The sequence below is a fragment of the Dryobates pubescens genome, chromosome 9 (assembly GCF_014839835.1).
Source record: "Dryobates pubescens isolate bDryPub1 chromosome 9, bDryPub1.pri, whole genome shotgun sequence".
NCBI lineage: Eukaryota > Metazoa > Chordata > Aves > Piciformes > Picidae > Dryobates > Dryobates pubescens.
Window position 1 is genome coordinate 16,601,707 of NC_071620.1, and position 23,257 is coordinate 16,624,963.

General features: G+C 40.7%; 1 protein-coding gene across 2 annotated transcripts in view; it reads right to left on the minus strand.

Moving 5' to 3' along the window:
- Positions 1–23,257, minus strand: part of PTPN2 (protein tyrosine phosphatase non-receptor type 2) — a 34,088-nt gene that overhangs the window by 7,654 nt on the left and 3,177 nt on the right. For both annotated transcript variants that reach the window (XR_008462376.1, XM_009909908.2), the window contains exons 2-7: positions 22,601–22,691; positions 14,219–14,319; positions 13,210–13,308; positions 11,904–12,041; positions 3,847–4,056; positions 1,824–1,982 (exon numbers count right to left, since the gene is read on the minus strand). Coding sequence is in view for 1 of the 2 variants with exons in the window: in XM_009909908.2 (XP_009908210.1) it covers positions 1,824–1,982; positions 3,847–4,056; positions 11,904–12,041; positions 13,210–13,308; positions 14,219–14,319; positions 22,601–22,691 (798 nt within the window). In the remaining variant the exon portion in view is untranslated. The remainder of the gene's footprint in view (positions 1–1,823; positions 1,983–3,846; positions 4,057–11,903; positions 12,042–13,209; positions 13,309–14,218; positions 14,320–22,600; positions 22,692–23,257) is intronic.

The following is a 23,257-nucleotide window of genomic DNA, read 5'->3' on the forward strand; positions in this document are numbered from 1 at the left end:
TACAGAAATCTTTTCACCAAAGAGATTCCAGACCCTCCTGGACACAATCCCGTACAGCCTACTGTGGGCGACCCTGCTTTAGCAAGGGGTTGGACTAGATGATCTCCAGAGGCCCCTCCCAACCCCCACTGTGCTGGGATTCTGTGTAATCAAAGCTTCCATCTTGTTCCACCTCACCCAGTTTAGGTAGTGCAGCGCTGTGTTGTAATTAGGAAGCGACACATTGTTTCAGCTATGGCACCATGCAGTGATGCACAAATCACACACCTCTGCAGGGCAACCCAGGAGTGTCTGATCCCTCCTTTCAATCACCGGTGAAGATCCTGATGGTGCTACATGAGAGATTCCCCATCCCACCATACAAGTGTTGCAGTTGCAGCCACCAGCTGTAAGCAAGTACCGGTTTACAAGCATACCTGGTGTTTGCACAGTTTGGCGACTTCTGAAATCCATGGAGATCTCAGATTTGAACAATCACAGAATCCTTTAGGTTTGAAAAGACCTTTCAGATCATCAAGTCCAACCATTAAATGTAAGGTTATATTAAAGAAATATTCAATGCCTTCATGCCTTCCCTTATCCTTAGCAGAATGAAGTAAACATCTCTAGTTAGAAATTAAAAAAACCATCTAGCTGACCTTGAAAGGAGAACCACTCCTATTGATTTTCTCCACATGACCCTGAGGCATTAAGACAAAAGTACCAGGACAACTGCCTGCTCTGAAGAAGATACTGGCTTAGAAAAGCTTATCTGAACAATCATAAGAAATAAAGAACACATGAGAAGTGCACCCCTCAGGCACTATCTTGGGGTAGGCATTCTCTCAGGGGGAAGAAATGACAGAGTTGAACCTGCCAAGCAGTGTTTTGAGGTGACAATGCCCCCTTGTATCCAGAAATGAGAAATCCTGTGACCTAGATGGGTAAATGTGGGAGCAAAGCTGCTCATTTTAGAGCATGTTTTTTGATTTGGCTTTCGTTGGGTGTGGGGTTTGGTTTTGGTTTTTTTAAGGCAGAAAGATTGTTGGAGGAAGGACCCTTATACCACCAGAAACAGCTTCCAGATATCAATAGGCCGAATTGCTGCTAGTGTTAAGATGACTTTTGCGGTCTCCTAGGCACGCGGTGCAGGCATGGGACCAGCAGCATACTACCTAGGTGCTGATTAGTGGTTGTGCAAAATTATTTTCTTGTTTACAGAACAAGTCAAGAAACATCTGTCCAAGAGAAGAGTCTGGCAGCTACCACAGCAAAGAGTTTAAGTGTTTCAGTTCAGCTGCTTCATTCATGATTTTAATAGATCAGCAAAATCAAAATGCTCTAGCAGAAGAACGCAGAATTATGGCTGTTTCACAGGCTCTCCTCTCAGTCCTTCCTCCCCCTACCCCTGCCCCAGCCATTTAAAACAGCTGTAGCTACTGCTAAATCTGCAAGCCACACTGATAAAATAGTAAGATCTGGTCATCTCTTTACCCTTTTTAAAGGATATGGAACTTTACTAATAAACCTGATCTGCAGCGTCAAGCAACTTGATTATTAGGAAAATAAAGATCAGTAAATTCTAAACAGACCCTTGCCATCTTTTCAAAGTGATACTGGGCATGAACTTGACCTTCCAGTATTAAAGATTAATTTTCTTTCTTTATAAATACATAGGATTAAAGTTTAGCTGACAGAAGATACTCATTGGATAGCCTTTAAAACCTTGTAGGCATCCACTGAAAAAGCTGAATTATTTAAATCCCACAAGGTAATGTTTTGAATAGCTTGGGGGTTCTTCTTAACCACTATTGGTGTTTGAATACATGGAGCTAAACATTTACCTGTATAGTGGAATCTCCCATTATAAATTTTGCTCCTTCTATTACAGCCATATAGGAAAATCTTAGCTGATCAGGAGTTTGAATAAGTCCCATTCGGTATTTTCTCATATCCAGTAATACCTTCTTAATATCTACAGAAAATGGGTCTTTTTTCTCCATCTGTAGAAAAAGTTACATCATTACTACCAACAGAAAACCTATACAAGTAAAAATGAGTCATAAAATTGCATGTATAAATACCATTTCTTCATATTACACTTCTATTCATTACATACAAAGTGAACAGCAATGATTTTTAAATTGTTTTTACAAGGGGGGAAAAAAAGTTAACCACCTAATGAAAACCTTTTAGGAACAAATCAATGATCAAGTATTCACCAAATAAATCAGTACCTTTATATCTAGTCTTAAAATCAAGATATTTTTATATGCTTGATTTTATTCAGGCATGTCTTTGTACTTTGAAATAGGACCATAAGAATCAAAACCATAGAATCACAGGAAAGGACTGCTGGAGATCATCCAGTCCAACCTGCCTGCCAAAGCAGGATCACCTAGGGCAGGTCACCAAGGAATGCATCCAGATGGGTCTCAAAAGTCTCCAGAGAAGATGACTCCACAACTTCGCTGGGCAGCCTGTTCCAGTGCTCAAGCGCCTTCACAGGATAAAAGTTTCTCCTCATGTTGAGGTGGAACTTCCTGTGTTCCAGCTTGTACCTGCTGTTCCTTGTCCTGTCACTGGGCACCACCAGAAAGAACTTGGCACCTTCATCTTGACACCCACCCCTCAGACATTTATACACCTTGACAAGGATCCATCTCAGCCTTCTCTTCTCAAGACTATACAGCCCCAGGTCTCTTAGGCTTTCTTCACAGGAGAGATGTTCAAGTTCCTGAATCATCCTTGTACCTCTGCTGGATTCTCCCCAGTAGATGCCTGCCTGTCTTGAGCTGGGGAGCCCATAAAGCACTATTCTCTACTGCTGCTGACAGAGCAGCAATTTGGAATGACTGAATGTGGAGAAGATTCCTTCTTTAAAACAGGATCCCTAATCCAAGCAATGCACACTTGTCCCTACACTACATTCATGGGGTTTTTTTCAACCATATAACTGCACTTCTTGCAATGTTTGCTTTAATTTGTCTAACATTAAACTATACTTGTACCAAAATATACACAATAGACAAATTACAGTGGCTGAGGGAGCTGTGATTGTTCAGTCTGGAGGAGGCTAAGGGGAGATTTCACTGCTCTCTACAACTACCTGAAGGGAGGTTGGAGCAAGGAGGGGGTCAGCCTCTTCTCCTAGGCAAGTGACAGGACTAGAGGAAATGGTTTCAAGCTGTGCCAAGGGAGGTTTAGGATGGATATTAGCAAATATTTCTTCACTGAAAAGGTTCTCAAACATTGGAATGGTCTGTCCAGGGCAGCAGTGGAGTCACCACCCCTGGGGGTGTTTAAGCAGGGTGTGGACCTGGTGCTTAGGGACATATTTTAAGGGTTGACCCTTTAGTGCTGAGCTGAAAGTTGGACTGGCTGATCTTGAAGATCTTTTCCAACTGGATATATTCTGTGATATGCCCCAAGTTCAGGTATCGATTTTCTGCAACCTTAAGAGGCCTGTCAGACCTGCAAGATACTCCATGTTTAGAAGAAAAGACTGAGATTCAGTTGTCTCAATATATATTCGCAAGCCTAACTTCATGCTCATGTTAAAAATAAACAGTCAGCCTTCTCCAAGCACCATATCGATCAAAGGAAAAGACTGCTCACTCGGCTTTCCAGGAAGCTCTGAGAACATGTCACACATTTCAAGATAGGGTTACAAATGCATTTCAAGAACTGTGGTTTTAAACCATCAAAATATGTGAGCAAGCACAATGTATGATTCGTAATGAAAGTTTTCACTGGCATGTCATGAACTTAAATGCTTTTAAAGCCTTCTTACTAAAAAAGCCAGTGTGAAGGAAGGTGGGGTATCAGGAGGAGGAGAGGACTGAAAGAAAATGACCAAGCACTTACCAGAACAAGACAAGTGTCTACTAATGAAAAGGTGCCAGAGCGTCCTATGCCTGCGCTGCAGTGAATGACTGCAGGTCCATGCTCAGGACTTAGTGACCCAGATTCTCGGACTTTGAAGAGGAAGTTCAGGAATGAAGCTGGGGATTCAGGAACTCCAAAGTCTGGCCACGTCGTATAATGAAAATGAAAGATCATCCTGGACTCACCACTCTAGAAGTGAAGACAAATAAATAATTCAAGTGGGAAGCTTTCTGCTTCTGTTTAGTCAGCACACATCTCCTCCATCTAAATCAAGAGCTGTTTTCATTTGAAAGTCCCATTCACACAAACAGTAACTTCAAGTTGGATGATAACAAACACTGCAACCTGAAACAGTTTTTCATCCAAGTTGCTAGTTTTCCCCTTTGAAATTATCACCATTCTTTTCTTCTCAAACTTCCATTATATTTGGGTAGGTTTAGTATTTGCTTCCAAATGCTCTCTGGTTTTTTTTCCTTTTATCACTTCTCCCTAGCAACAAGCAATGGGATGAGAGGAAAATGGCTTCAAGTTGCACCAGGGGAGGTTTAAGTTGAACATTAGAAGAAATTTTTTCACTGAAAACGTTCTCAAAGACTGGGGCAGACTCTCCAGAGAGGTGGCTGAATCCCCAACCCTGGAGCTGTTTAGAAGACAAAGGGAGGGACACAGTTTAGCAACATCCTCAGCAGAGTCAAATAATGGTTCAATCTGATGATCTTGAAGGTCTTTTCCAACTAAAATACTTGTATGATAATGCAGCTTCATGTCTGACAGCAGTTACTGACTGAAAAAGGTACCCACCAGCACTGTAAATATTTTGCACTCTTGCTCCCCTCCTCACATAGCCAACTGACTGCAAGTATTGAAATGACAGCAAGAGAGTATCTGAAAAGCTTTGATGACAAATTTGGACTTACTATTAAATGCTTGTCTTTACCCTACCCATTTTGAAACAACTCCATCACTGATGACACTTGGGCATTTCAGAGAGGTTCAGCTATTTTTATCCTGCCTCCATTGAATCTTTTTTCCCCACATAGATTGAAGCCTACATAAACCTCCACAGAGTCAGATCAGAAGCAGATTTGAAACATCCAGAAAAAGCTATTTTTAACTTTTCAGCAACACTAAAATATAGTGATGAAATTCAATTAAATTCTACTCTTAGCTTTTTCTGAGGGAAAACTTGGGAAACTGCTTTGTGCAACTAAAATAGAGTTCACGGTCACAACAGTAACACAAATAGAATAGAATAAACCAGGTTGGAAGAGACCTTCAAGATCATCGCATCCAACCCATCATCCAACACACTCTCCCATCTTGCCTTTTGCCTTCACTGCCTGATATTGCCAACCTGCCAGGACTTCCAAAGAAAACAGTGGATATTAACACAACTCACATCACTCTCAAATGCACAATTATCTTCCAGGAACATCTCGCCTCTTGGCTAAGAGCTCAACAAGGACAACCAAGCCCGATCCATCATTATAGGGGAATAAGCACACAGTAAGATTTCAAAGGGGGAAAAAACTCCACCAAGGCCTAAATTGGATAAATACACTGGGATTTCCCTTCTTTATTTGTCTGAAGCAAAGCATTAAAAGAAGTTTGACTTTTCAGCTGAGATATTCTACTGATCTTCTGTACCTAGTCTTTCAACTAGTGAGTTAATTGACTAATCAACTGAAATGATCCATTTGCTTAAAAATCATGGAGATTATTGATATCATAAATATGGGAATTACAGAATTTTAAAGAGAACTCTTCTTAAGCAGCTTCCTGTTTTAAAAAAACCTGATCCATCCATTTAGGAACAAAATTAAGAGGAAATCAGGAGAACAGAGATAAATGAACATAGTAGGTAGAGAAAAGGTTAAAGTTGTTTCCTGTGAAGCTAGATGATCCTTGGAAGTGATAAGTGATACTCTCCCCCTCCAGGTTCTTAAACTGCATTCCAGATGAAAGCGTGCCTTACACCTTCAAAATGCCCTTATCTAAACAAAGGTGATCTGTGGGGGTTTTGTTGGGTTTATTTTCAACTCCTATACCGTAACAACCACTAGCATCCTGCTCCCAAAACTAGCAGTGCTCCAAGCACATGGCCACTTGTCACCCTGCTCATGCTCTGAACTTGACGTAGGTGTTTCTGCACAGAGATGACACAGTACTATTGTGCATCTCATCAACCTCTAAACCACAGAGCTACTCTTTCCTTCATCCCCAGTATGAAAGGTTTTATCCATCCCACCATTTTCTATCACTCCAGCTCATCTTAACACCTCATCTTTCACCTTTCTGCATGAGCCCCATTTCAGGTTTCAGTGCACCACGACTGGCTGATTTTAAATTTGCAGCTTCAACTCATATGGGCAAATCCCCTTTGAATATTTAAGCCTCCCACATTCTCCCTCTCAACCGGAATGGCTCTTTCAAGTGGTGCCTGGCAGTCAGGTTGCAGAGCTGAAACACTGTCTTTGTGTGAGCATCTGACAGAAGCCCCCTTGTCAGCCAGCCATGCACACAGCTATCACATGAAGTCATGCAGAATAGTTAACAAGAAAAGGTTGGGCTTACTGGAGATTCACAACAGTAATTCAATTTTAGAGAACAATTAATTTTATTTCAAGTGTTATCAGGAAAGTAGATATTCTTCTGAAGAAAAAAGGCTGAACCTCCAAGATTCAAGCAGTAATAAAAAAAATCTTATAAAAAGGAACACACTTCTGCATAACTGAAAAGCAGTTTATGCTGTGGTCATCACAGTGTATTCTTCCAAGATTTATTCCCCAAGAGTAGCTACCAGAAAAAAATTAATTTTAAAAAAAATCTGGAATAATCCTGGGACAACTTTTAAACAAACAAACTTTTCAAGAAAATAGAAACTTTTCAACCTGGACAGGCTGGTGAGTTGGGTGGAGAGGAACCTAATGAAGTTAGGACAATAGGACAAGGACAAGGGCAAGTGAAGAGTCCTGCCCCTATGCAGGAATAACCCCATGCACCAGTACAGGTGAGGGGTTAACCTGATGGAAATCAGCTCCACAAAGCAGGACCTGGGAGTCCTGGTGGACAAACAGCTCACCCTGAACCAGCAGCGTGCTCTTGCAGTCAAAAAGGTCAATAGTGTCCTGGGATGCATTAAGAAGTATGGCCAGCAGGTTGAGAGACGTTCTCCTCCCCATCTACTCTGCCGTAGTGAGACAACATCTGAAGTACTTGGTCCAGTTCTGGACTCTCCAGGTCACAAAAAGAACAGGGAATTACTGAGGAGTCCAGAAGAGGACTATGAAGACAAGGAACTGGAGCACCTCTCTGACAAAAGCTGAGAGACATGGAGCTGTTTAGCCAGAAGACTGGGAGAGGATCCCATCAATGCTAAACACTATTTGAACAGCAAGTGTCAAGAGGATGGGGCCAAGCCCTTTTCAGTGGTGTCCAGCAACAGGACAAGAGGCAATGGGCACTAACTTGAACCCAGGAGGTCCCATGTGAACACGAAGTAAAACTTCTTTCCTATGAGGATGCCAGAGCACTGGAACAGGCTGCTCAGAGAGGTTGTGAAGTCTCCTTCTCTGGAGAGATTCCAAATCCTACCTGGTCATTGCAGTTCTGGGAAACCTGCTTTGGGTGCCCCTGCTTTAGCAGGGAGGTTGTACTAGAGGATCTCCAGATGTTTCCTACAACCCTGTGTGATTCCATGAAAATGAGTCATATCATTCTAGTGGAAGTTTCACAAACTACTGGGGTAAGTTTTCAGTAAATAACCAATACAGCTAAAACTGATAAACTCCAAGGTTAGCGCCACACTGCACAGTTCTCCACTGACTGCTGGCAACACTGCAGCATAAACAAAGGATGACCAAGCCACAAGCCATGCTCCAGGTTACAAGCAGACATCCATAAAAGGACTTCTGCAGAACAATAATACAATGCCATTACACGGATTTGCATCAAAACAAGCCCTGTCAATTTTTTTTTACAATCACTCAAAACAACTTTGGGTTGTTGGGCTACTTGAGAGTAAGAACATAAAATACTACCAAAATGCTCAAAGAAAGTTGATACCTTCAGTGTGAAGCAAAACAGATGAAGGCAGAAAAATGCTGGTCTGTCAAATTTCACACCCCTCTCATAAGGCCTTCACTCATTTCATAGTTTAACGGCTACTGAAATGGTCTAATATATGAAGGTGCTGAACACACATGCAGCCCCCTAGTTATCCTGTATGTAATGATCATGCCTTGAGCACTTCAACAACTCCATTGATTCTCTGGAAGTGAGAAACTCCTGCAAGGGCAACACTCTGAGCACTGAAATTGAAAAACCCTAAATCAATTCTCACCACAACCTCTTCTATTTGTTCATTCTAATGCTTGGCAAAATGGTTTTTAAACCGTACATAAAAATGGCCAGGAGGATAATGGGCCAAATAATCCTCATAAATAGTCTGGGGTTTGCGTCGGTGGGTTTTTAACAACTAGTGCATACCTTGCAAGTCAACTTGGCAATAGCTATGCCCACTGAATCCTCAAAACACTTCACAAGTCTGGATTCTCTCTTCCTGTGAGACATCAATACCTTTCCTAATGCCTCAGTCCTATTTCTGTGGTCATGAAGACCAAAAAGTAATCCGTGCTGCAGTTTGACAGAGTGATATGAGGACATCCCACAAGTTTAAAAGCAAGTGTATGCCATGTTTCAGAAATCCCTTCACAGCCCTACAGGAATTCCATCCACCCACACATCCTGATGCAGACACCACTAGATCCCAGAACATCACCTGCCGTGACACTGCTTGCTTCCACAAGCAAAAGATCTTCTCAGAGTAGGTAAACTATTGGGCACTGAACTACAAGCAAGGCAAATCTTGTCTCCTTGAACTCCACTGACTCTTCCTGGTTGACCCATAGGATCTGACAGTGAGGGCCATGAAGCAGCCTTGCATCACTTTACTCTGACAGCAATGGACACACAAGCTTGATACTAAGTCGAGGAGCCATTTTGCTAGCTAATGGGGTTTTCCAGATAGTATTTGTGGAGGACTCAGGCTTCCACTTGGGGTCTAATAATGGTCCTTACACCACCAGTGTCACATCCAGTTCATTCCTTCTCCAGCAAATATTTTCCTTGCAAACCTTTCCTTCAGCTGCTTTATTTTTGTTTCTAGGAACCCACTCTGAGATATATTCATCAAGGTTCCTCCAGTAATTTCATTTCCTTTCCACTGCCCCATTTCTTTATCTAGTCGATCCACGATTTCCCTCCCACAACTTCCTGCAATATCCCAGTATCAAGACAGTGGAGTTTTGCTCACAAGCAATCATTGTGTCACGCTGGAGCTTTCTCCAGGTTATCTGGGTTGCCCCATCAGAAATCACTGAAAAGTTTTTTTTTTATCTGAAGGCCAGTACTTAGACTTATGACAAGGAAAGCTGAAAGTAGCAAATATGAATATATACATAAACATATATATTAAAAAAGACTAATATAAATATATATATTCAACACAAGGTGGAGTCTTCCAGAAGACAGCTGTCAATATCTAGTAACTCTCCTATAATACTATCACAAAAGACACCAACCCCATCCAATACAATTATTTGACACTATTTTCCTTCTACCCTTCTTTTACAAAGGCAAGAGTCTGGGGAAGCCTTCACAGTCAGTCTTTCCCTAAGAAGACTTCTGAACCTGAGCAACTGCAGCATAAAGTAGTGGTAAACTTTCATGAGAGCTGACAACTGACATCAGTTTGTGTGCTTCACACACAGTGAAGCACAGTGGGAAGGCAGCTTCATCTCTACTTTGTAAAATGGAGCCTAGGTCCATTTTACAAAAAGACCAAAACAAAAATAAAAACTCTGCAATAATGGCCAGAAAGACAAAGCACCTTTGGAACATTTTCCAAACTTTTGGAAAGATACCAATAAACACCACCTCCTCTCACAGCTCTACCAGACTACACAAGCCCTAACAGCACAAACAAGTGTTTGCTTACAACAGACAGAAACAAATAAAACTGCCAAAGGCCTTTTCATCCTAAAGCCCAGACACTGTCCCCGCCAAACCCCACCTGTACTTCTAGCTGGTCTTTAACAAACAAAACCAAAAGCAACCAAATTCAGATGAGTGGTAACATTAAACAAGCGCTCTACACACAGGTTTTATGCTTAAGCTTTAGAGAAGCTTGTTGCAGTACCACCAGTTTACTGGCGTTCAGAATGGTTGTGTGACAAAGGCACCTCTAATTCTCTGTTTTCAAGGGAATATACTAACATTCTTACAGTATTTTTGGAATTCAGAGTATATTTTGTTCATGAGTCATCTTATATTCCAGGCGTCAAGTGGGTAAATGTCTTATTACTCTGCCTCCACCAAAACCCTCTCCAGGATAGTTGTATAAACATAGCTGAGCTCACATTTCAAGCCACTGTGAATACTCAGTTCCCACAAGCTTTTTTGGTATAATTATCAAATTCTTCCCCTTTACATTTGCAGTGTCAGTCTAGAAACTATGCTGGTTTTCTGTTTGAGTACCCAACTATGGTCTACTTGCAGCTCATTTTTGTAAGAAATATTCTTTGGAGTTAATGTTCATGGAGCCTTAAAGAAGTGCTGAGGCATTAGAATACAACTACAATACAGTTAGTCTGCTAAACACTTGTGAAACTGATTTAGGTGATATACGAGGTTCTGTACAGTGTTGATGAGCCTGCAGATGAAACTCAGACATTCAAGCGCTCCACAGCTCCAACTCTACTATAATACATATATCGTGCTGGTCCTCAAGAGATTTCTGCATCTTCCAGCTAATGTTACATCCAAAAGATACACACATAATGAAAAATGAACCTTTGAAAACAGGAAGTTTAAGATTAGAGGTCAATGTCAGCCAGGTAATTCCACAAAGAAGCCTTTTCAGTACTTAAAATAATTCTCCTCAGAAAAAAGCTGAGGCAAGTTTTCCTTTCTCAGGCATCAGCTTGCAAGCACTACTCCTCTGTTCTTTGCCTTTCCTGACAATAAACAAATAACTAAACAGGAACTCTTCAGGTCAATAGGACAGAATCTCATAAACCTCTTCTTACACTGAATATACCAAGGAACAACATGCCAAGGCTTATCATGTTGATCTCATACTGCAAATTCCAGTAATTTTGACCAAACATATCAATCTTTAGTTATAAAAACAATATGTAGAGGAACATCTTCCAGCTTTCTTTTCCCAAATCCACTGCCAATACAACCTTGAATAAAACTTGCCATGGCAGCACTTTCAATTAATGTAAGGCAAGGTTTATAGGGGCAGAAGATATCTTACAAGACAAGCTCTTCAATCCTGTCTACAGCTCTGAAACAGAAGCAGCAAATTCCAAGCTAAGTTCAAGCCAGGAACTTTTTCTTTTTTTTTTTTAAATTAACTTGATTAAGTTGTCAAAGTGCTTAATTTTTTAAAAGGATGGTTGGTCCTGTGGAGCAGAAGGGGAAGTAAGCAAGAGGAGATAAAGTTACCTATCTACAGGTTGTAATCACCACTCCCCAAAAAAAACAATTTAAGATCGCTGGAGTAAATTACATGGAAAACTAAAATTTCATTATAAAAACCCCCAATCAACCAAACAAACCAACCCCAAGCAAACAAAAAACCCCACCCAAAACCGAACAATCAACCCCCCACCAAACAGTAGTTACTGAGTCTGGTTTACGATAGTCAAAAGAAATTACAATTTTCACCTCCTAGCTTCCTCCTTTTAGGGTATTTCTTACACCTTCTCTCAGAATCACCACTACCATCAATTACAATTCAGCACCTGAAGGCACTGCCAGGTGGAGAATGTAGGTACTAAAGCTGGTTTTTAACACAGATTAATTCAAGACTTACCCCTTTGCTACAATGCCACACACACATCATCAGAAGCAAAACACATTACAATTTTCAGTCAAAAAGCTCAACCAAATCCACAGTGACAATATGCTGAACCCTTTTCATTACATGCTTAAGCCCAGGAACAGAAGATAGACTGGGAAAGGCTTACATTGATATTTTCTAACTGCAGTAGATGTACTGTGTAATAGGATTTGATGTCTTCAGATACTAGCCTCACACGGAAACCTGTTTCACTGAACGTCATAACACCCTCTTCTTTTGTTGGCCAGTACTGTGCACACTTCACCTAATTTAGATTTAAAAAAAAAAAAAAAGAAAAAGAAAAAAGAATCTGATTAAGCATCCTGGTACCTCAGGCTTTGCATAAGCAGAATCTGAGACCCTGTTATTTGATGCAGTAGACTCAAAAGTACCTACTCCAAGTTTAAGGAATTCTCCAAGTCCATCATGTTCACTGGCAAGCCACTACAGCTGTTTCAGTGGCTATTGAGCTTTCCAGATTTATCTGTTTGTGCTTTCGCCTTACCACAGGGCTAGCACATGTTTTGAGATATACCTCAACCCTTCTTCCTCTCCCCCCTCTACTTCTCTACAGTGAACAGAGATTTTCACTCAGCTCAACATTTCCCCATCCATTTCTGATATGCACACACATTTACATAACTGCTGTAACACATTCAGTTTTCCCAAGGCTTCCCGAATAGTTAGATTCTGGTGAAACAATAGAATGAACTCCCAAAAGCCATGCAAAACCCACCCGAGTCCTTTATACTTCTTACCCTGCACTCAAAATTTCTGTACAGTAACTCCTGTATAATAAAATAAGTGACTTTTTAATGGACTAAGCAAATACTTTGCACTAACAAATCTATTGTGCAGAAAACCCCTCAGCCTCAAAAGAGATGCATTTAAAACTAAAATCCACAGTGTTTCAGGTACATAAGCAGAAAACCTACATCATGTCAAAAGTGATCTGTATTCTGCACCTACCCCACCAGCTGGTAAAGAATCAAAACCAGCTAGGTAAGTTTGATAGTTGCTTGGCAGCAGCTTGTTGCCATTGCTACAGGCAGTTAAGATCACTATATAGCAAATCTCTGCTTTCTTAGATTTAGAAGAAATAATCTAAAAGTAAATTAGAACAGATTTGTTTTCCCACTTTCCATTTTGTTCTAGAGCACCTTACACTGCTTCTACTCCATCTTGCTTGTGTTTGTACATCCTCCTCTTTCAGGATGCTACTTTGCCTTTTGTGGATGTATATTTATTAGCTGCTGTTCTCACCCAACTGACATTCACATCTTAGCTCCATCACTTTAATGTTACATGAAATACAGGTTGTGCTGCACTCCACTTAGAACATCTGTTAGTTCTTTTAACAGAACAATTACACATCTTCAACCGTATTGAAATTATGTGGTTAGCTTTACTACTTTAGGCCTGATATTACTTACCGAATCTTTCTCAACAATTCTGTTCAGCATCACAACTGCTTTGGTTTGTTGCTGCCATACCATTAGCCAAAAATGACAACATGTATTAGGTAGTGGACCCTGCGGAGCAAATGACAACACAATGGGTGTGAGAATGTATAGGCAAAGCAGTGTTTGAGTAGAGATAACAGCTCCCTGTGTGAAACAGGGGGGGGAAAAAAAATCTTCCTCTGAAAAGTTTAATAAATTATCAACAGCATGAGAGAAATACAGGCAAGAAAGAAACCACACTGCATCATTCTACTACTTAAAAGTTTGGGGGTTCTTTGTTTGGTTTTGCTTAATGAAAAAACAAACAACAAAACCACTAAGAACTCAGGGAAGGGATGTTCCAGTTTGGGCCTCAACATTATTGTGCTTTTAGAAGAAAATCTACTACAGGCACACTCAGAAGGTGCAAGATGAAATAAGGGGGGAAAAGTATTGTTGTGACCTATTTCCAAAGGAACTGAAGAACAAAAAATACTTTAAAAGCTTTATATGTAGTAAACAACTCAAAACACTTAATTCCCTTCATCTTTTTCTTAAAATATAAAAGAATGTGTTCACAACTAGACCAAACAGGCAGTTAGTATGAGATAGATCACAGAACGTTGTTAGGGGTTGGAAAGGACCTCTAGAGATCATCAAAGTCCAACTCCCCTGCCAAAGCAGGATCACCTAGTGGAGGCTGCACAGGAACACACCTAGGTGGGTTTTGAGTCTCCAGAGAAGGAGACTCCACAACTTCTCTGGGTAGCCTGTTCCAGTGCTCCATCACCCTCACAGGAAAGAAGTTTCTCACGTTGAGGTGGAACCTCCTGTGTTCCAGTTTGTACACATTATTTTGTGTCCCATCACTGGGCACCACCAAAAACATTAATATAATTTACAGAGAACAAAATCTTTTCAAATACAAGTCACAACTGTACAAATGCCCCTTCCCCAGCTTCTCAGTCCCCATAACCACCTAGTAATTGGTACTACTCACCTGCGTTAAAATGTAGTATCTCTGGGCTTCTTCTATGACCACTAGGCTGGCATTGATATAGTCATTCTCTGTGTTCTGCAGCTTTACACGACTATGATCATCTAAAATGCAAAGAAAATCAAGAATGAATGATGCTTCCATCTGGATAACTCTCTAACAGGCAAGCTTAAATCTGACAAGCCATTAAAAAGAAATTCTGCAGTACTCACCAAATGGCCAAACACAGGTGAGGCTCATTTCTCATATCACTTTGATAACTGCCTCATTCTCCCCTCTGCATTCCACCAGAATAATTTCAAGCAGCTATTAATAGAGGCTGCTCAGACAACTGGAACATCCAGCTTGCTTAAATCAGCCAGATGCAACACATGCTGGAAGATACTTACAGGGTCCCTCAACAATTGCCTTTCCTTAATACAGCAGCACCACAACACAGACCAGAAGCAACACCCTGCCCAGTCATACCAGATCACACTACTGCATGGTTTCCTTCCAGTTCAGAATTCTGATTTTTGGTGACTTGAAGACATAGAATCATAAAGTTAAACCCTCACAGCTGAATTGAAAGTAATACCTACTTGCAATATTTCAAACCAAGCTTTGGTCAGTTTCTTTTTCCCTGTAGCGTATTGCTTAATACTAGACATAATAAAAAAACTGAAGAAATGGCACATGCCAAAAAGTACCTATTTGACAAATTCAACAATTACATGAAGCCTAATTGCACAGTTTCAATCGCTTGTAATTACACAGCCAAAACACAACACTTCCTTATTTATCACAGAATCACACAATGGTTTGGGTTGGAAGGGGCCTTAAAGATCATCTAGTTACAACTCCACTGCCACAGGCAGGGACATCTCCTGCTAGAACAGATTGCTTGAGGCCCCATCCAACCTGTCTCTGAACACTTCCAGGCTTGGAGCCTCCACAACATCCCTGGGCAACCTGTTCCAGTGCTTCACCACCCTCATGAGGAAGAATTTCTTCTTCATACCTAACCTAAACCTAAATGAAGCTTCTTCCGGCCTGGAGCCATTATCCCTCATCCTGTCACTTTTTACAGATTCCCTCTCCAGCTGTCCTGTAGGTCCCTTCAAACTCTGGAAGGCTGTTCTAAGGTCTCCCCAGAGCCTCTCTCTTCTCCAGGACAAACAACTCCAACCTTATCAGCCTGTCCTCACAGAAGAGGTGCTCCAGCCCTTTGATCATCTTCATGGCCCTCAGCTCCCTGTCCGTCTTGTGTTGGGGCTCCAGAGCTGGACAGACTACTCCAGGTGGAGTCTCACTAGAGAACAGCAGACAGGGAGAATCCTCTCCCTCAACCTGCTGGCAATGCTGCTTTAAGGAAGAGTCAAGCAAAGGACTCTATTTAATAAAGTTCTAACTTGAATGCAAGAAAAATTACCATCCACTCACTATGGCTTTTTCTAGAACCTTTCAGTACCTGATTTTTCAACCTGTGGAAGACGTTTAGGTAATCAGACTTGTTCACAGTAAGTAATCCCTCAGTCATTCATTACAACTGTATTAAATAAACAGCATTTTTTGCTTACATTTTGTACACGACTGTACGCCAGGAAATGGGATCCAACTGACTGCAAGGCCCCTGAAGCTCAACAGCTTAGACAGACTGTTTATGAGGAGAATAAATCAACAGCAAACTGAAATGACTTTCAGAGGCTTCAACACGTTTCAGGAAAAGATGGGAAAGATTTCATGAAGAGACAGAACTAAGAGTTTTTAACCTATGTCCATCTGGTTCAACCCACAGAACCCATTTTGGGTGCAGACTGCTGGCACAGCTGCTGTGAAAACGTCAGCCCACTTATCCTTCTCCCATCCCCGCACCAAAAGGCTAACTGCCTTCTGACAAACCCCTTAGGACATGCACAGAATCCCTGAGTTCAGGCACGAGCAACCACCAAGTATCACATTAATCAGATTAAGTCCCTGTATCACAGCCAGTCTATACAGCACAAGACTTATCCAAGAAATCCATTAATATGACCCCAGAAAGCCAAGAAGCTGATGGGAATCAAAAAATAGTTAGTGAATTGGGCTCTTGTTCTATGAGCTGCTCATGATTTTATAAACACTTTCCATATGTTTGGAGACCTGAGAAAAGTACGTTTGCTAGGTCTTGATCTGCTCTTATACCCTCCCTCATCTATTGGCAACTGTCAAAGAGGATCTTGCTGGATTCAAGGAAATAAATCAACAGTGAATGGCTTTTTTTTCCCTGTTTTTCTGAAGGACTGAGATTTGGGGTTGTTATCCTGCCTCCTTGAGCTGCTAAGTTTCACATGCAGCCACATCTATGCGCAGAGAGAACAGAAATATGCTGAAAACCTATTTTTAAGTATAGAAGTATGAGAAAGTTACTGGTTTAGTCTGTTTTCATTAACATTCCAGCTGTAAGGTAATGCATTCTTGACTTGTAGGAGTCTTAAAACAATTCATCATACATCTGTATGAAGAAAATGCTATCAAGCTGAGACACAGCAAAATGAAGACAGACGTGCAATTTAAAGTCAAATTTATCTCCCTGTACTCTTCTGCCTGGATACGAAAGTGTTACTTTTTCGTTTCATATATCATTTTATCTGAAATGTTTCTACTGGAGAGAAACCAAGACCTTTGTAAATATTACATGCCATTTGCCAACAGGAAAAACTTAAGCTCTTGTTATAGTAAATCACACATACCGGTGCTGGTGTTCTCGGAAAGGTGACGTCAGCCCGGGCTGTTAACAGTTTAATCACCCAGCAGCAGCTGCTGCACTGCAGCCTGCAGGAGGTAACTGCCAGGGCCTTCAGGAGGTTTCCTACAGTAATCCTCACACACGTTTTCAGCCTCATTTTTTCCTTGTCAGAAATTATGCTTTGTAAACAGGACAAATAAAATTTCACTGTTTCACCTAAAAGCCCCTTTAACAACTAATTCTAAGCTTCCCTCCTCCTCCCCAACTAAACCAGAGTTGATCCTACAAATGCACTGGCACAGGCTCCACAGGACTGAAGAGCCACTCGAACATATTGATTTCCCTTCTTTCAAGTGAAAATGTTCCTAAAGGACACAATGACCTAGAAACCTCATTCAAGCCCTGGCTTGCTCTTCTGAATGCAATGAAGCAAGCCAACTTTTGACAGCGAGTCAGCTGTAACATATCTCCTGTATGTAAATCATTTCCAGTTATGAAGTACTTGAGATTTATATGAATGATAAAATCTATCTTAACTCTCATCCTAAAGATTTGTCTTAAATGCTGCCATGCCCACAACAGCTAATGTACAGTATTCACTTTCTGAAGTGCCAATTTCCCTATTTCAACCACCTAAGCAGCCCAAAAAGGGGGAACCTGAAAAACGTTTCTTATTCTGCCTCCTGCACCAAGAAGACTACTCTGAAAAGGACCCCATCTGAGATAAGCAAACTCATTACTACCCACTTCAAGCGAAGCCCTGTCCCACTGATATCACTGACAGCACTCCTTCTGTCTCAAATAAAGTCAAGACTTCACATTACACATGTATTTACCCACTCCCTGCTAAAATGAAGATGACATATCAGCTACAACTGAGATGTGTAACATTTGGCATTTTACATCACCCAGTTCTTGCAGTTGGTTAAGGAGTTTTTATTTGCAGACAATTGAGTTTCTGGAAGTTAAACCGTTGTAGAGCTTAATTTTTTCTATCCAACAGATGTCTCAGGTTCCCCAAACATAGAGCTATTAACAACAAAGGAGGGTGATATGCTACTTAGGGGATTAAAGAAAGTCATAAATAAAACATGCAGCCATAAGCTATGCCAGTGACCCAGACTGACCCTTTCCCGCCTAGCAGCAAATCCCCTTCATTTCACTAATCTCACTCGAGTCTATTAGAGCTGCTAAATTATTCAAATTACAATACTCTGTCACTAGACTCACAGCCTCAAGCTTCAGAGGTAGCCTAAGGCAAAGGAAAGGCAAAGTGATTATTTCCCCACCCTGTCACTGGCTGTACACAATGAATGGCATCATATCAACCATAAGCGAACACATCAATGAGAGGTGTTTGCACTGAAATGTACGTAACTGCTGCACAGGATCCTTGCACTTTCAAGCAGAAAGATGCAATAAAGTTTAGATCAGTATGTGCTATAAAGCTCCCCTCTTCCTCAACTGCAAAGGGAAAAAAGGGATCTCTGAAAGCAGTATGTTGACTTGGTATTTCTGGTAACGAGACATTTCAGAGAACCATTAGATAACATCATAGAAATGATCAATGGCAGCTTCTAATATGGACACCAAGAAGTGCAGTAGAGGCTTATTTTGGACAGAACATCTCCTGGTTCTCAGCACACAAGCTCAAAACACAGGACAAAAAGGGAACATTTTTGCAATGATCATTAATCAGCACTATGTGCAAAACCATCCATGTCAGCTCTAACTCTGTTCCCTGTAAAGCACAAAACTCTTCATCTTCTGCTTTCCCCAGTATAGGCTCCATAACTGTAACCCAGTGGTTGAAAGGTGCAACACAAAACACACCAATAGCCACAGAAAGAGAGAGGATCACAAGAGAAAACAGCAGCACCTACATACCACATTACAAAGGAAGGCTAAAGATCAAACTGTGTAAACCATCAACTACCCTCCTTAAGCAAAAGGAGAAAATCAAAATCCTGCCAGTTTTGCCAAGGTGTTTTCCTTCTTGCCTCTAAATCTGGGAGCACAGTAGGCAGATCTCTGAAGTTGTTTATGGTCAATCTCAGACATAATCCTCTGGTATTAACAAGGTTCAAGGCTTAGCAGGAAAGCAGTAACAGAAATCCTGGAGTTCCATTCAAGTAATCAATAACATGTAACAACCTCACAAGTTACTTTCCTCTCAATATTTTCTGAGAAATGGTTTCATCTGTCAGGAAATGACTGGCTGTCAAACCATACCTATTTCAGATTAACTTCCTGTTTCTATAGCACTACATAGTCAAAACATTCCTCTCCCTATTCTAGACTAATGCCAAACTACTATTTTTTTTGGCTGAGCAGAGACTCTTGAAGGATTTTACCCAACCAAACTTACATGCACACAATAGCTCGAGCCAGTAAAATTGGACATTAACAAAAATAGTTATGAAACTGGAGACAACGTGCAGTGGGCAAAGACTATGAGACCTTCCCAGCTAACAGAAATCAGCTTTTACTTTAAAATGTATGGAATGGACAAAAATTGGTTTCAGTGTAACTGTATTATGGCTTAAATGGGGCAAACCAACCCGAAGTATTTTTTTCCCTGCACTTGTAATTGACACCTTTCCCATAAGACAGAATAATCTTTGCATTTCCTCTTGCCAACACAGCACCTCAGATTTCAGACTGGCTTGGCCTCTGTCTAGATAAATAATTTTTTCCACCACTATGGAGATGTAAAACATTTTCGTCAAGTTATGTCTTACAACATGTTTGAGTAGCTAGATCACAAAGTGTAACTGATAGTTCTGAAGGCCTTCGACCATCAAAGACTGGTTTTCATTTAAACACTGTCAAAGAGCAGTACATTTGCAAAGTTAAAGACCAAGATGTTAAGATTTTGTAAGACAGACTTGGCTCGCATTTCTGTTGTGATTAGATGTGTTCACCACAGTGACCAAACTGCACAGCTTTTCACACACAGAACCACAGACTGGTAGGGGTTGGAAGGGATTTCTGGGCATCATCTAGTCCAAGCCTACGGCTAAAGCAATGTGACCGACAGCAGGATGACTAGGATCACAATGTCCAGGTGGGTTTGAAATCTCTGCAGAAAAGGAGGCTCTACCTCTGAACCTCTCTGAGCAGTCTGTTCCAGTGGTCTATCACACTCAAAGGAAAGAAGTTTTTCCCTGTATTTAAGCAGAACTTCCTGTGCTCTAAGTTTGTGCCTGTTGCCCCTTTTTCTGTCACAGGGCACCACCCCAGCAGCTTTGAAATTTAGGTGCTGGTGTCTTGGAAAGCTATTTATCATACATTCCATTCCAGGTCCCTTTCTCCTTTCAACTCTCACCATTGTTACAGAAACAATTACAAGTCATTTGAAAAGACACAGATGTAAAGTTCAGCAGGAATTGGTTCAAACAGTATTTTGCTCATCCAGCCTTGTTCTTGGTGCACAGTTCTGCAGGCTGTCTTGGTGGCCCAATTCAAACCTTTCTTCTTTCCTAAATGCCAAAAACTCAAGACATGCCTCTAAGTTCACCATCTTAGCTCACTACTCATGTTATGCTTCACATCAACTAGCATGTGATGACCCCAACCATCTCCTGAGCCCAAGACTAGATATGATCTGTCTTTCTGCTCTTGCACAGAGTCCAGGGATTTCCTCCTGGCTAAACAAGCAGTTCAGAGGCAGGCCTTGCCACGACTAAGTGGTTGGTGTTCTTCACTACTGTAAAAGGCATGCCACAATAAAGGAACATTTTGAGCTCCAAAAAACTACAGGAGATTAATACAAAGCACATCTCTATGTGATACTGTTGCAGGTATTATTGGATGCTATTTAAATAACACAATGTCCTTTTTTTTTTTTTTTTTAAACCAGTGTCTTTTTTAAACCTTAATTTTAGAAGCAATCTTTTCTTTTTTAAAAAGAAAGAAAACCCACAAATACACTGAAGGAAGGTTGCCATTCTCTCTGCAGTAGTGCCTAACAAATTAAATCCATGGATAGGAGAAGTAGTAAATGCACAAATATAGCTTCTGTACAGGATATTGGATCCAGAAATAGAACTTGTCTCTCACTGGCTCAAATCCAATTTCCTAACTTCTCTTTTCACATCTCTCATCCCACTTTAGATATGAAATAGAAAGTGAATAAAATATGATCTACTTTACTACTAGTAAGATGCTATAGCTGCTGCTGTAAGAGGACAGCAAACCTAGGACACACAAATAGCCCTGCACAGACCAGCAAAGGTCCGGCAGAGGCCCATTTCCCTTTGCCAAGCACACAGCAGAAGATAGTAAGCCTTGGCTAATACGAGGTCTCTTCTCCAGAGCCATATCCCATCACAGACCATACTGGGAATGCCATGCAGACACAGCAGAAAGGCTGTCTGTTGAACTTGGAAGCACAGCTTCATCAGAGCACAGCACTGAGATTCAGAATTAAGCCAAGCTAGATCCCTTTGGACAAGGCCTTTCCTTTGCCTTAGGCTACCCTGGGCAAGTTCTGGCAGCAGACAACCAACCAGCCAGCAGACAGCAGTGTGGCTTGTGACCAGCGTGACTCAACTCAAGACCTTTTCCATGGCATTTTGAGAAGTGCTATGCATATGCTGTTACCACAACTTTCAGCTGGAAACAAGGAGCCCAACACCTCTCCAAATCCTACAATAGGTTATGCAGAGCAGGCTCTCAAACAGAAAGCCCCAGTACACCAGCAACCCTTCAAAAATTCTAGGTCCAGTAACAAAGTGGCATTTGTGAGCATCTGGTGCTCGGGGAAACTTCATACTAAAGAGCAGACATTTAGCCTGAACAATTTCAGTGTATTATAGAAAAAAGAAATAAATAAGGCTGCACTAAGTTTTTACCTAGTCTGTTTGAAATTGATTTATGATGGTTTTCTCCAGCTGTAACTCCATATTGGTCATCTTCCACTAACATTTTTTTGCTAAGATTTTTGATTACAGTTTGTGAAGTAAATGCTGTTGAAAAAAAGCTCACAGTACCTCAGAAGCAAAGAAGCTGGTCAAAAAAAACCAAAAATATCTGTCTCAATGAGAGATGTAAATCATGATGTCAAAAATATCATTTTATGGCAGTTTGTAAAATACAAAGCATTCCATACCTTACCTACTTGCATTGAGAAAATGAAAGGAAACTTCATGCAAACATTTTTACAAATAGAAGAAAAATAACAAAGTCTCAAGTATCTTTTTACAGCAACAGCAGAAATCAAGTGGCATTTACCCACAAATCCTATAATTGTGCAGAATCACTTAGCCTAAAGGCAAACTGTTTACGTTAGTCAAGGCTTATTAACTTAATTTCTATGCTCAGCAAATGTAGAGGGTTTTTGATGACACATAAAGCAATATTAAACAAATAATTTCCTTTTAAAAAAAAAAAATCTTTTAAATGTTACTCTGCAGCTCACAAACTTTCACCTAGATACTAATAAACATCTCTCATTCACCACTCAGCACAGACTTTTCTCCCTCCTGTTCATACCTATTTGCCTGTGTCACAAAACCCCCCCACATTTACCATAGGGTACACAGAAATTAGCAAAGGACCTACAGAAATTAGCAAAACACTGAACCTACAACATCCATAACTTACACATGAACTTGTCAGACTAAGTAAAAAGTCTAGGAAGTTTACTGCAACAATTACAAATAAGAGATACTCACAGGGACTAACATCTCTGTATCTGTTCCGATTTCTGTTTTCTGGGTATTTTGCAACTCTGTGAGGGTAGTCACTGGATTTATGTCGAATTTCCTTCAAAAGGCAAAACAAACAAACAACAACATCATTATTTTTAGCTAGTAAGTTGATTAAGGTTAGCGTTCTACACATCCCATTGGAAGACTGTCAAGTTTATTAATAATTAACATTTTAAACCCAACCTTTACTACACCTAGCCTTTTCACGCAGAAAATGTGCCTCTCACGTAAGTGAGTAAGCAACTGATAAGTTGCTAAGAAACTGATGTGGCAGGAATAAAGGTGGAAAACCCCAGCTGCTTTTTATGATTAAAGTTTACCTCAGATTTTATTTTATCTCCCACAGTAATAAGAAACTCAGATAGATAGAACTGCTCCATTACACCAACTGGCGGCACAAATCCCCACAAAGGTAACTAACTAGTTCATGATTTTATGGCTGCTGTTAACAGCCACAAGATTACTCTCAGTGGTTTGATGGCTCAACCCATAAAGCTGTAACTTAATGTGACCCAATATGAAGGAACAATACTAGACTTGCAACGTGAAATCGAAGTCTCCTCCTCCCCAGGCATTAACAGAAACCTTTTGATAATCTGCACGTGGAAGATATTCAAACAA